Source organism: Rhinolophus sinicus, chromosome 1 (assembly GCF_057876585.1).
Source record: "Rhinolophus sinicus isolate RSI-liver-muscle chromosome 1, RSI-T2T, whole genome shotgun sequence".
Lineage (NCBI taxonomy): Eukaryota > Metazoa > Chordata > Mammalia > Chiroptera > Rhinolophidae > Rhinolophus > Rhinolophus sinicus.
In genome coordinates, this window is record NC_142501.1 from 44671844 (window position 1) to 44686935 (window position 15092).

The window sequence follows — 15092 nt, forward strand, 5'->3', positions numbered from 1 at the left end:
TATCACTTTGGAAGCTCCTCGGAATAAGATATAAAATAAAAATGAGACAACACTGGAAAGAGAAACATTCAATTATCATTACTTGCAAAAGAATTAACTAACAAAATCTTTCAAAATGAAGAAGATAATTCAGTAAAGTGGTTTGAGGCCCAATGAACATACAATATTGTATGTTCTGGGTATCAGTTGTTAATAACTTTCCTATCCAATTAATAATTTTGGTAGTTATCTGTTGTCTCCAGCTGCTGAAGTCCATGAGGACTTTGTAGCTTCTGTCACTATAACCTTACTCCCAAATCCTGTTACCATGAGAGCAAGTCTCAGACCAAATTCTGCCAGAGAAACTTTCCTGCAGAAAGTGGGACTCAAAGCAATCACACAATATGCTCTACAAGTTTAATCAAGTTCAAGCTCTGTGTGCTTTCAAGCGTTTGGAAAAGCACCTGAAGACTGAGACACCAATATTCTGACATAAAAGAGGGAAATGCATGATGAAAAGATGGAGAAGCTTTACAGAGCCCAGAGTCAGGAACGTCGCTGACCTTATGGGAAGAACTAACTAAGACCAGAACCACAAAGCTTTGCTAAATCAACAGAGACCAACACCAGGAGACCGTGAGCAGGGCTCCAGGGGCAGCCGGCAGCAAGACTGCACACATGCCAGGCTCTGCAGCCAAAGAGCATTCCTACAACTTCCCAGTGGCATGTCAGCAGTGACACTTTAACAACAGTAGTGCCGGCTCTGTGGAAGCAGCAGAGAAAGGAAGAGGGATTTCCTGGGATGGCAGCTGAGGTCATTAGCTCAGAGGTTGCCCTGGAGTTCCTGCCCCGAGGTGGGGCACCAGGCTTGCAGAGAGCAACCAGGCTCAAATATTAAAATCTGGAATGGAAAACCCAAAGAAAGAATTGTATTCATCTTGTCTAAGTCATCAAAAAAATGGGTATTAATGATACATGCTCTTTATATGTACCTAAATAAATGCACAGAGAGATATCTGGTTAGTACACTCTATCACTGGGTAGAATTTGGGGTGATTTGAATGTTCTCCTTTGACTTTTTAAATGTTGTTTGGCTTGTTTCTTTGTGTGGTTTTACAATGAGCATGTAGCACTTTTCTAAAAATTATAGCTTTTTTTTTTTAGAGAGCCTTCGCTATCTTCATGATACGATCCATTGTATTCCAACTATTTCTGTTGAATGCCAGTATAAAAAAAACAAGAGTTCCTTGCTAAGTGACAGGAACTTTCTGTAACACTTTATAATAATGTTATGTCATACAATCCTCACAGCAACTATATGAGAAGGAATTTCTATCTTCATTTATAAACCAAAGCACAGAGAGCTTAACTCATTTATCTGAACTCTCATAGTAGTAATATATGGAATTGCAGTTTAAATCCAGATCTGTCAATCTCTAAACTTGTGCTCTGTTCCTTAATGCATTATATCATTGTACTAATTTTGTTATAACACTTGAGATTGTGCATCGTCATTTTCCTCAGTCCCTCCTCCTGCCTACTCCAAAAGCAGTAATCACTTTTAATTCACTTGGTAACAAACAGCGAGGTGGGAATGAGCTTGCACCACGTATTTTAAACAATTAGCCAGATTAGCAGTCTGTCAGGGTTTATTACTGCTCTCAGAGTCATTGCACAGTGTTTGTAGGTGACAATCACTTGTCCAAAAACCAAGAGCTGATGACTGTGATAGGTTCACAAATCACCACAAAGTCAAAAGCTGAAGGCTAACTCTGCTGTGCCCAACATCAGCTCAGATGTTGTTACCTTTCAAGCACCAATCCCAAAAATATGTTGGTCACATGATTAGGTTTTCTATTTCTTGGTCTATTAGCTGTTGAGCAATATATTGCTTCTATGCCAGGAAATAGTCAAGTATCTTCAGGCTGTAAATTTCAAAATCTTTATCTATATGCAGGGCTGTCCTGAGTCAGCTCCCTTTAAGATTTATCAATCAATACCTAGGCTATGCCGATGAGAAAAGTAACATGCCTATACAGGTCAGGTTAGGTTGGCAAGGATTTGTTTTGTTTTGGCCTCCAGATTTTATGACATAAGACATCGTCCGTAATTTCTTTGAATCCATAATCACTGAACAATTCAAATGTCCTTAAGAGCAACCTGAGCTTTACAGAATCAACAACAGAATTGAAACAGAAGGAATTAATCTGGAAAGGAAATTTTTCTGTAAGCATAAATGACCAACCAGCTGAGATAGGGAGACTGAAAACAATTTTCTAATAAGCATCTGTTATCCTTGTCACAAGAGACACTTTGGAGACCTGAGTAGACAAGTTTCAATGAGTCATCAGTCACTGTAAGTAAGTCAAAGATAATAACAATTAAAAAGTAACAGCATACACGCCACATAATATTGGTTGCCTTTATTTCAAAAGCCAACGATAGCACTCTTTCTCCCAAAGCCCAGAAGGGACTACTCCAGGCAGCCAGCACCAGCAACAACTACTCAGTTAACATAAGATTGACCCCATCTGCCATCTTCATTACAAACTCTATGTTTGCCACAGATATATAAAGCATGTAAAAAATTTAATATATTCCAAAAGTGAATTGTAAGAAAGGCACAGATATCTATTAATATTAAACACTGTTCATTTTCACGATGAAGAAAACAAGTTATAGATCCCCATTGAAAGGAAAAACTAGAACATCAATAGCAGAACTTGACATCCCTCTGGGAGAATATTAAGTGAAATGAGGACTTTGAAGTAGGAAGTAGTTAGCATGAGAAATAATCTGCGTACCTTAATATCCCTTAAACAACTCAAACACATGAAATTTTCAAATGGCATTGACAATAACAAGATTTTCCTAAAGCAGAACATGTTTATATTTTATTTCAAGGTCCTGCTTCTAGTAGTATATCAAGCTCCAAGTAACATCCCAGGTCATCTAGACCAGATTCAACCTTTCATAGGAACTAATGCCCAGAGAAGTGGCAGAATTGTCAAAGGTCACAGAGTCAGTGTCAGAAACAGAATGAAAGCTCGAGGAGTCCACCATACTTTGCTGACGTATTCCATAAAGAAGCAAGAATTCAAATAAATGTCATTCAAATAACAAAATAATTTAAGCAAAACAAAGAAATTGAAACCATTTAATTTAAATTATATGAGACAAACCTGTAGTTGAAAATATCAATCTTTTAGCTAGTATATTTCAAACTTCTGTCCAAGCATATTTTAAAAATTCATTAATTTAAATTGCCAATTAGGAGAAACATTCACTAATAACTTAATATCATGTCTCCTTCTCCCAATGCTTATAAAGAGGCTTTGGATGAAATCACTGGTATAAAAATCAATTGCAATCAGCTTTCTACTATTTCTGCTTCTGCAATTAATTTGAAAGTTGAGATACTAAAATAAGTGAGATAGTAATCTATGTCCAAAATAGGTAATATAAATGGGCTCAGCAAATAAGTCATTGTTCTGTATCATTCTCAGGTATTGCTTTCACTCACTCATTTCCTTTCCCTCTACTAGCTCTCTCATATTCTTTGCTTTATAGTTGGAAAATATAAAAACCTATTGAAGACCTCAAAAAAGAATGATTGAGATTTCAATTACTGAGAAAACCACAAATAATGTAATATTCCCTTTACAGGAGTACATTTAGATAAAACTAAATATTTGTAAGAATGCTCACAGAGTGATACACATTGAGATGATGCAATAACGAAGATCTGTGGACAGTGAGAAACAAATATCTCAAAATTATTTTAAAAATCACTATTAGTCTAAGTAAGGCTGAGAAATGTGTTGGTTTCAATCAGTTATGGCAATCATAATCATATCTGGTTCATTACACTCTCTAACATTTGAGACCATTTTTAATAAAATTAATGTCACTTGTTACTTATTAATATATAAAGAGAGAGAAAGAAAACAGCTAATTAACAAAGTAAAAAATACTGACTTTTACAAATTCATGTCACAATTCACATAGTCAAAATACTGTAGTGACATTTTTGACGTCTAAGTAATTATTTTATTTACATGGAATGCTGAAGAACATAATTGTCATAAAGGAAGCCTTGGATTTATTATTGAAAAGCTAGCAAGTTAAATGGTAACTTCATCATTAAGAAAGCGTGGATTGAAATGACAGGGTGTGAGGTAAATTCCCAAATCGAATGACAAATATGAACGTCACATAGTCAATTCAATTAATTTTCCTCTACTTTTCGTTTGTCCAGTCCATCACCTTCCTCCAATATTTAGCTTTCATCTCACCCTGCCTGCAGATTTCTATTTAAATAGTCTTTTCATTACTTAATTTCCCACAGCTTCATTAGGTAACTCTGTAGCAGGAAAAAAAAGGTGAGACTCAATACTTTGAAATTAAACAACAAGTCGTTAAGTTTATGCCACTCATCTGAATTATTCTACCCACAGCTCTCACTAATTGGGAACAAAAAACACAAAAGACTTTTGTATTCTCGTTTGTGACGGCACTGAAATTGTCTATTGTTCTGTCTCCCAGCTTTGTAATCTCCCTTCAGTCACCAACACGTAGATACTGATAGGAATGAGCCCTAGCCTTAAAACCTAAACTAAAGAACTCATAGAAGAGTGACAAAATATGACTAGTGGTCGGAAGCATAAGAATTAGAGATACTGTCTATGGATTAGGAGTGCAAACTTGCCACCTCCTAGACGTGTGATTTAGGACAAATTATTATTTAAATTTTCTCCGAACCTCAATCTTCTCACCTATAAAATAGGACATAACATCACCTGTTTTAACAAATTATTATAAGGATCAGTGAATTAGCATGTGTTAAGTGCTTTACACACTGTCTCACACAGATTTCAATTTTGACATTAATTTAAATAAAATATATAGCAAACGTCCAAAGCTTCTGTGTTTCTTGGCCTGTTTTAGTACAGCTTTTATATTGGAATAGCTTTACTGTCTAATAAATAGAAATATTTCCCAGAGACTATAAATGATATTTTGTTTCTTCAGAATTTAAAGAAGTTAACTGATAATTCCCTCAGGATATTTGAAGTATTAGTCATTACAGAATAAACATGACGAAATAGCTCACAACTTGAAAAAGAATGCCTGCTGGCTGATGTCCCTGGCTGATGAGGCATTAACATTGATGGCTGTCATAAGGTTGAAAATATTAAGGTATCGTGTGTCAGGCAGTAAATATTGGTCATGGCAGCAAGGAATCTTTTAAAATACATCTCATTTTATTACTGGCAATAAAGGCTTGCTCTCCTTCAGCCTGTGTTGTCATCTACATTGATATCTGTTTTATCACATGTTCAACAGAAAAGAGCTGTCTAAATGTCAGCCCACTGCTTTTATTGATCAGATGTAAGAAATGTGCTAGAATGTGCTTTCATTCTAAAACTTTGTTGTTAAATACTACCTTCTATCTGCCAAATCCCATTAGGTCCACATGTCTGATTGTGTGTGTTGATATAGGGGAGCCGTCGGGTGGACTCTGTAGAAGTTGAGTATGCATGTCCAAATCCACACTCTTGCTACTGTTTTATTCTACACCCCCTCCACATTTAGTAAGTATTCAGCCTGGGCGGTAATGTATAGTCTCTAACATGCAGCTTTATAATTGTCACATTGCATTTCATGTTTCTATGACTCCCCAAATTGATTTTAAATTTGTCCAACCTATGGGTACCCTCTCTTCTATGTTGCTATGTGCCACCCGGTAACATACTCATAAGAAACTGAGACTAACAGCCATGAAGTGCTTTTTTTTTGTGACAGACATGGTGTTGGGCACTCTATAGATTTTATTTCATTTACTTCTCCAATAATACCATAAATCTGGTTTTAAATAATTTTCATATTACTGATTAGGAAATGATATTCCAAAAGTTGAAAGAAGTTACCCAAAATAACACTCCAGAAAGGGATAAAAATGAGATTTAAAGACATCTGCCTGACTCCTAATTCCATTTTCTTGCTGCTATACTCTATTGCCCCAAATTCTCATGAATCTTTAACTGCAACTTTCTCATAGAGATAAAAATATTTAGAAAGGTACAGCCAGTTGTTTAGACTTGACTCTGCTTATTTAAAGAGGTATAGGGGGAAAATAACCAAAACAAGGTATTAAAATCCCCTTGAGAAGATAGCTCATTAATAACTTTAGCTCTAGAAAACTGTCCCCAGGGGGGAAAAAATCACAGATGTTGTCAAGTGCTGTTGAATAAGAATGCTCATCTGTAGCATTATTTTGAATAGTAACTTTTTGAAATAAATTTTAGAAAGTAAGAGGTAAGTTAAATAAATATAGGATACCCATATAATAGACTACTACACAGTCATGGAAGGGTATATTTTCCAAAACTAATGACAGCAACATCTACATGATATAATATTAACAGAAAAGTACAGAAGATAAATTGTGTAGAATATAGTAGTTTCATTATACAATGTGTGTGAGCATATACGCACACACACAAGGAAGAGGGACTATAAATGTAATGTTATAAACAGAGAGAAATGAACTAAATGCTAATAGTACAATGGAATAATGGGTGGTTTTTATTTTGTGTCTATATCCATTGTAATTACTGAGTGCTTAACTAATGTCACAAGTAGTGTTTTAACTCATGTAGATGTATTAACTTATTTAACCCTTCAAATAAATATAAAAGTTAGGAGCTACTATTATGCCCACTTTACAGATGAGGAAATTGAGGAACAGAGTGATTAAGCAACTGGTAAAGCTGGTCTAGTTCCACACCCATGCTTTTGAAGGCTAAGGAAAACTGGCTCTAATAAACAAGTGTTAGTATTATAAAACAGGCCAACAACCGAATAGAAAACCCTTTGAGAGGAACTGTTTTTCTTCCCTGCCTTAAGTAAACTCAAATAGGGAATGCAGGCTTCTGCCTTTTTTCCACAAATAAAGTAGCTAAAAGAGCACAGCTGTTAACACCCTGTTCTGTGGGGCCTTGCTTTTTGAATTGCTTCTAGACTCATACTCTCCACAACCCAGGGTAGTTTTAGAACACCCCAGGCCCCAAATGCTTAAAAAATGCAAGGCAGACAAAAATATTGGCAGAACAACATGAATAAGGCTTTATTCTCCTAAAATATACCTGGACAACTCCCACATTGCGATTCCAAAAATCACTCTCCAGAAATGTCCCTAGAACAAATTTTCTTGAAACTCTTCAGCTAAAACAAACACAAATATGGTCCAAAAGAGGCACTATGGAGTGACAACAATTTTGAACCATAGGACCTTAGGAACTGCAGAGCCAAAAGAATGAGAGGTTATGGCCACGCCACAACTTGACCCTTGGTTTGCCTGTCGTATGCCTCATTAACAGGAAAGAGGCATTCTAATTTCCCTAGCTTATAGTAACATTATAATTTATTAATTAACGACATAATTTGAAAACCTGTTTACACACTAACTTCAAACTTTTTGTCTGACTAAAAAAGGTAAAATCTAGGAGATAAACCAACTTAGACTGGGGTGGAACCCCCAACTGTTGTGTTTGAACACTTCGATCCTTCTTCACACAGATAATCAGAACAGCATAGGCATCTGCTTCAAACTGGGCCAATTTCTGCTGAGCCAATCAAATTCTCCCTCATGGAATCAAACCTTTGCTTTCCCAGGTGGTCAATAATCACTACGTGTAACTGGAACTGTGACATGTAAACTTGAAAAGTATATGCCACAAGTGGATGGAGAAACAGAAAACAAACAAACAAAAAAAACCCAACTCTTCGAAGTAAGAGAAAAATAAAGTTTCTTTTTTTTAAACCCCAATAAATTAAAAAAAAAAAAAAAAGAAAGACAAACACCATATGATCTCACTTATATTATACATGGAATCTTTAAAAAGCAAAATAAATCAATAAACAAAACAGACCCATAAATATACAGAGGGTACTAAAAATGCATACACATTTTAAGAAAGGAAAACTGTATTAAAATTGTAATAATATATACCAATAACAGAAGATGAATACAAGAAGTCACGTCTGACTTCTGCAATTAGAAGAGGTGCTCAAAGTGATTACCATCAGCATCCAGACACTTCTGATTACAGCGAATTCCTGCTTGAGCAACACTGACCGAAGTGTCCACTTGTACATATTTTTGGCACCCCCAATAGAGAACAAGCTGGTGGTTGCCAAAGGGGAGAGGGTAGGGAGATGAGAATAAATAAAAACCTGGTCTTATATAGAATAACATTCAAAACCACTCTTGCATTCTAAAAGTAATTCAGTTTTTTAATAAATAAATACGACATAAAAAACAAAAAAAATAAAAAATTAAAAAATAAATAAAGAAGATGTACAGAGGACCACATTAAAATGAGAAGAAAGTAAAACACATACAAAATTTCAATCATCTTCCTGTTTCATTCGCAATACACTTGCAGGCTGTCACACCTTTCATGGATTATAAAAATCACATGACCCCACTAATTCCAGTAGAGAAGCAAGACCAGAGACAGTGCTGAACTTAACACTATCATTTCTAATAGTCTAACAGCAGCAATTTTGTTCCTCTGTATAATGCTTTATCTTTTACAAAAGGCCTATAAAGAGTGATGTGCAAGTATATGTTTAACAACAGGCTTTCCAAAAAAAAAGCTGAATGTGTGTGTTCACATAATTACACAATTTATTATAAGTTTTACTGATCTAAAGTATGTATAGCTGAGCACACAATTTACAAATAATAGTAATATACATAATATGTTTTAATGGTAAATTCCATAGGGCTAATTGATTCCCATAGAATGTCTTAAGTGCAGACAACAAAATAATAAATCAAGCCCAGATTTGCAGTGTTTGACAGTTTCTGTGGTATAAATATTCCCACCATGGCCGATTATAAACTACCAATGTGATGTCATTGAACATGGATTGTGAAGAGATGAACAGTAGCATACGACTGCATAATATTTTCACCATACAGATTAAAAAGACAAAGAACAGGTGACAGCAAAGAGTATAGCTAATAGTGAAATGCAGTAAAATAATTAGGAAGTGATAACTTGAGTATGTCTTAACTTTCTTCTAAAATATAATTGATTTAAATTTAGGATTACTCATATATATTTAATTTTTAATAATCACTTTATTTAACAACTGGCACCTGTCTCAATCCCATTTAAACCAATTCCAGCACAACATTGAAAACTATTGTCCTAACACCTTAGTAGGGCCGGTATTGCTACTCTAGATCAAGTGACTATAGTCACAGAGTCATTTACTTATCAAACTAGTAGATTAAAAGTTTTAATGTGAATAACTAGTACATGGTGAACCTAGAGATTTTGATTCAATAAATCTGTTGTGGGGACCTAGGAGGAGTCTGCATTTTAACAGGCAAAGTGCCTTCCTCATGCCAGATGATTCATTCAGAGAATTACAGCGTCCAGCATTTCTTGACTACATACGAATATTCTGTGCCATGTTCGGAATACACCGTGGTTGACTAACGGGTTCTGTAACAAAACTGATCAATCCAGTGACAGAAAGTAACCTCACAGGATGATTCAACCATAAATTCCTAACTGGGCAGGTCGCGGTGGGTAGTCACATCCCAGGCCTATGACTTCCTTAGTAAAAGGCTTATCTTTGCCTTAAGCAAGCTCTGTCCATTATTTCTGGGCATCTAGGTTAACACACTTTTGAAGTGCCTTTTTCAGATCCCTAGGAAGTGTAATCACCTTCAAGAGAGTACATAATCTTGTTAACAATCCTGTAATCCAATCCCCGTCTTGCTTTCTTCCACCTTCATGTAGTCTTCCTATGTTCCCTCCTTATTTCTAAATAAATAAAAGAAACTGCAAACTGTCATTCTGAGAGGCATTTTTCTCAGTCTGTTGAGATCTTGCTTCCAGGCTCATCCTCTGTTTGGCTCAAATAAACTCTTACAAAAATTCTCTACTGGATTGGACATTCTTACATACACAACACGGGCACAAAAAAGACAAGAATTATAAAGCAACCATTGAAGTGGAGCTGTGTTTGCCACCCCAAAATATGCCTCTTTGGGGATAGTTATCATTTTAGACTGGTTAATTTTAAGAAACAGCAGACCTGGCAGAAGCTCTGAAAACCAAGTACAGCAGCCTTGAAGGGGGAAAAAAAATGTTTTCCTCCCCAGCACTAAGATACTGGTACATACCAGATACTTTGGGAAAACAGCAAATTTTAGCTTGGGAGAGGAGACATAAGAGAAAACAATGTTTGACTTGAGTCTTGACAGAGCCCAAGCTAATCGAGAAAAGGGGAAGAGAGGAAGGGACGTTCAGGGCAGAGAGAGTGGCATGTATATGGTCAAGTAGGCAAAAAGAATTTGGTCTACTAGGATGACAGCACCTGCCTTGGGGATGTGATTATTTGTCTTTTGCAGCCACATTTATCTGGCATAGGTTTTAGCATATAGTAGGCATGTATTTGTTAGACTTTGTTCAGTCACAGAACACATGTAAGGAAGTAGTGGACGATTAGGCAAAAGACTTACGGTCAGTCAGGTCAGAAAGGACTTTTTAGAATGCCCGATACAAAGTAGGTGCTCAATAAATCTCCACTTTGCACTCTTTCATAGACATTCGTGTTTAAAATTAGTTTTATCACCATTACAGGATTATTGCTGTGAAAGGATTTACATAGGCTAGCTAACCCATAATGTCTAGAACCACAGAATTCTCTCACTGCATTTATAATTACTAATTTCTCAGAGAAAATGACAAAAACTATCAAAATGATGTTAGAAATAGTGCAACAAACCAAGGTCCCAGGGAAAACAGGAAATCACTGCATATTATTTTTCTCATTGTTTTTACCTCATTCTAATTAATCTGTTTTCAGCATAAAATGGGAATGCTATAGATGTTATTTTCTGTTTCTAAGGTTATCATTTCAGCTATAGACATTTTAATAAGGTAACCCAATTAACTTAAAAATCTATTAACTAACATAATAAAGAAAAATTAATGTAAGAACTAAATAATGGGTAGGAGGGATACCAAAGAGTAGGAGCTGTACATAAATCCAGCAAGAAAGGTATACTTGTCATCCTAACACACCAAATTTGTAGCCACTACACAACCTCTATGTACACAGTCACTTCTCTAATGTAATCTGCCCATTTGTCTTGTCTCCCCTCAAGCCCCATCGCTTGGTAGTATACGGCAAACACTCTGTTCCATAATGATCTGTTCCCTCCCTGTGCGTGAACCTCATCTTTGAATTTAGTCCTACATTATCTTGTTTTATGTCATTTTTATCTCCCAACCAGACTTTACATTTTCAGAGAACTTCTCTTGCATTTCTCATGGAGAATGGCATAATGCTAGATATATAAGAGACACTCAAACACTTGGTGAGTGAATAGACTAAATCATTTCCAGAAACTATGTTTAGCTTCTAGCTTCAATTGTTGATTTTCTCACCTCCCCACAGAATGAAGATGAAAATGTCATAAAGCTTTTAAAAAGTCTTAGACTGGGGACAGTGAAAGGCGATTATCAAAAGGAATTCTATTACGGAGTTTCGTTTTTTTTTCTTTAAGTTTATTAGTAAACTTAGTTTGTTAGTAAAGTATGTGGTATGTAAAACTGAAAACAACAAAAGAACAAGACAAACAAATGAGGAAATAAAAACTCACAGACATAGACAATAGTTTAGTGGTTACCAGAGGGTAACTTTACTAACAATTGTCACCTGAGTTGTTTTATAAGTGTCAGCAAATCATCAGAGGGCTCTGATCAGAAAGGCAAGGGATTTTTTTTTTTTTTTTTTTTCTCTGCTTGCCCATTGTAAGGCTGAGGTGCCTACAATTGGTGTTGCTAAGTGAAATGCCCACAAACATCCTAGGATATATGCTCTTGATGAACATCAAAGAAGAAAGAGAAAGAGGGAACAGGTGTCTCAAGGCTGCTTTAACCTTGTCTTCTTTAACCAATTTATTGAAATTCAAAAGAGAAGGACTATTTACAGAATTCCAAAACTGAATCATATATGATACATTTATTCAATAAATACTATTTCCAATATCGTAACAATAGCTAACATTCTGAACACTTTCTTCTGTGTGATATGTTGTATAAGCACTTTTCAGACATCCTCTTATTAAACTCTGACAACACTCTCTATATAAATACCCTAATTCCCCACATTTTAGAAATGAAGAAGCTTAAATTAGATAAGAACTTGCACCAAGGTAACAACATGAGTAAATCACAAAGCCAAAAGCTGTAACCAGGTCTCTTATGCCAGAGCCCAAAGAACACCAACATCTAGGATTACAAGATTCAATTCTCAACAATATAAGTACAATAAGTACTTGGGTTCCCTTTCGGGACTTTATTTTTTCTATTTGAAAAATTCAAAATAAGACACCAAATCCATGGTATGAAAAAAAGCTGGAACAAGGGGATTTGCAGGGTCTGAGGTAACAAGGATAAAACAAACTGACTTAAAGCCAACAGACTTCAGGATTTCCAACATACTCATAGCAAACAAGCATCCAAACAAACAAACAAAACCCCTGGTTAAATGTGGACCCTTGGCAGAAAAACCAGTTATATAATTTTGCTAAAGGTATAATCACCCTAAAGCGCTTATGGGAAATTCAGATTTAATTTATAACGTATTTATATTCATTCCATGTACAGGCCATATGCCATTCAGACTTTGCAGGATGTTCCACAGAGGACAAGAACTCCAGAAAATGCTATTATTGTAAGACTTTGGCTATGCATTATCTGTATATCTTAATAACCTCCCTCTAGCACCCAAAGGTAGCTTCACAGACAAGAAAAAGGCCTAGGAATTAATGTTGAAAAAGAGTTTTCCACACAGCTTCACCTGTTCAATTGACAGAAAGAAATCTCTGGCCGCACGTAAAGCAGTGGCCACAATAAAACAAGAGCTTAATGTTTAGCTATCATTATCAGCATTATTGTTTCCACAGTTTGAGGTCAGCAGTAAGAGGAATCAAGCCATCCCGGGATATAGTTTCAGGGATAGCTAATGGCTATTCTCTAGCCCCTAATTAACACCGCTGCTGAGGTGGTTGGTGCTTAAATTTCCACCCCCTCAAAAAAAAAAAAAAAAAAAAAAATCATTCCTTTGGCTTTAGATTTTGTCTTGTGAAAAGGCAAAATCAAGTTCCACTGGTTGATAGCACTTTAAGCTTCGAGGCTTATTTACATGGAAGATTCCCCATGTTTATCAGATTTCTTTACAGCAAGTTTTACCAAGGAAAGGAAGAGGAGGGTTTGAGGGCATTAAAAACAATCTTGGGGCAAAAGTGGACAAGCAAGAACAGAGTTTTCCAATGAGACAGATCAAAGTATGCAAACAATGGAGTGGGCTCTGGAGTCAATATTATAACAGCAAAGTCTCCCTCTCCTTCTGTTGCCATTAGCAGTTTAGTGTATGCTGTTCAGCTACTCAAAATCTTCTGCGATATAGCAGATATGCTGCTTTACTTACAGGGAAACCGACCCAAAGAACGTCAGACAAAGGAGTTTGAAATTTATAGTCAGGGTGAAATTTACAGGCAGGGTGTCAGTTGTTATAAGCATTCATGTGTGTCTACTTGCTGACAGAAAATCGTGACTTCCCAGATTTTAGGAAAGGCAGATTCCTCTGCAAAGAGGACTGGAGCCGAAAGCTCTACCTATCAGCCGTGAGTCAAAAAGCCTGGAAGGGTGGGGGCAAGCTGGATGACTCCAGGAAGTGGGTGGGGAGGAAGTTGCCGAGGTTTGAGCCAACAGTGACAATAGCAGGTTTGCCTAGTAGGGGGTGTCCCGGGCCACTGCGCGCAGCGGTCACATGCGCTTTTGGCAATACTGTCCGATTTCGATTCCCGTCATCACCGGTACAGCTCTGGTTTGGGACGTAAAAAGGGACCGTAAAGTGGGCAGCAGCAGGGGTTTCCACCACTGAGTCACAGCCCAGCTAACTTTTACAGCATTTCCCAGAAAGAAAACAGGAAGTCTCAGTCCCGCAGCCCACCACTCGCTTCTAGTTTCTTTTAACCGCTCTCTGCCACTCGACCCGGGGTTGACTCCAGACCCACAACTGGAGTGTCTCCCATTCATTGCGCAACTTCTCACCCGCGCAAAACCTCGGTGAATCCCAAGCGTTTGCCAAGCGCTACCAACCGGGCAGATGAGAGGGCAGGAAGAAGGAAGGGAAAGGCTGCGTCCTCACCTGCAGGACACGGTCACCTCCACCCGCGTGGCCGGGATGGCCGCACTCAGCTGGTTCAAGTCCCCGATGCCCGCAGTGCTGGTGTACCGGCTGTCCATCTTGGGTGGAGGAGCCGTGGACTTGTCCCGCGCCCACATCCAGAGCTCAGGCCGACTCAGGGTTCCGAGCCCAGCTCCAGCCAGACGGGGATAGGGGTTGAGGGTGGAGGCAGAGGAAGGAGGAGGAGGCAGTTCGCTGGATGGAGGAGGGAGGAGGGAGGAGGACCTCCGAGCAGAGCTGCGAGGGAACAGCGCGAGCCAGTCCCGCCAGAGGCTGAAGCTGCCAGGGAAGTGGTGCACCGGGCTCCCGGCTTTCCTGCTCCCTCTTTGCAGGATGCAGCTCCAGAGAGGGACACTCCGTAATCCTTTTCTGGCTCTGGGAGTCCGGCTCCGCGAAGCCACACTGCAGCCTGGAGGGATAGGTGGCACCAGACTCAGACCGTCTAGGAGACCGAGTCCTGGCCCGCTTTACGTGCGATTTGGGTTTTGTCTCCGCCTCTACACACCCACACCCGCCTGCTGGGCCAGGACTCTCATGTCAATCATGTGTGAACGGGAATGTCACGCAGTTTCTTCGCCCGGGTTGGAAGCTGGAGGTGTGGGCGCTTCTGCCGGTTCCTAACTCCCGTATAAGTGCACCCCTCTCCACCCTGTGCTGGTCCTCACCTCCTCCTCGGAGCCCACGGAGGTTCCTCCCACTATGCCCTCGGGCAGATGAACCGGGTCCCTGCTGCTGAACTGCCCACCCTCTGCCACTTGAAGGTTGGGGAATATGGGACACGAGGACGATATCCAACCTTCTGTAAGCGGAGGTAAAGTGACAGA

At 38.2% G+C, this 15092-nt stretch overlaps 1 protein-coding gene across 1 annotated transcript in view; it reads right to left on the reverse strand.

Annotated features, from left to right (window-relative positions):
- The window catches only part of CPNE8 (copine 8), a 176718-nt gene extending 161959 nt beyond the window's left edge, over positions 1–14759 (reverse strand). Inside the window, exon 1 of the mRNA XM_074325840.2 lies at positions 14230–14759. Within this exon, the coding sequence (XP_074181941.1) occupies positions 14230–14366 (137 nt within the window). The 5' untranslated portion in view covers positions 14367–14759. The remainder of the gene's footprint in view (positions 1–14229) is intronic.
- Between the last annotated feature and the right edge of the window lie 333 nt (positions 14760–15092).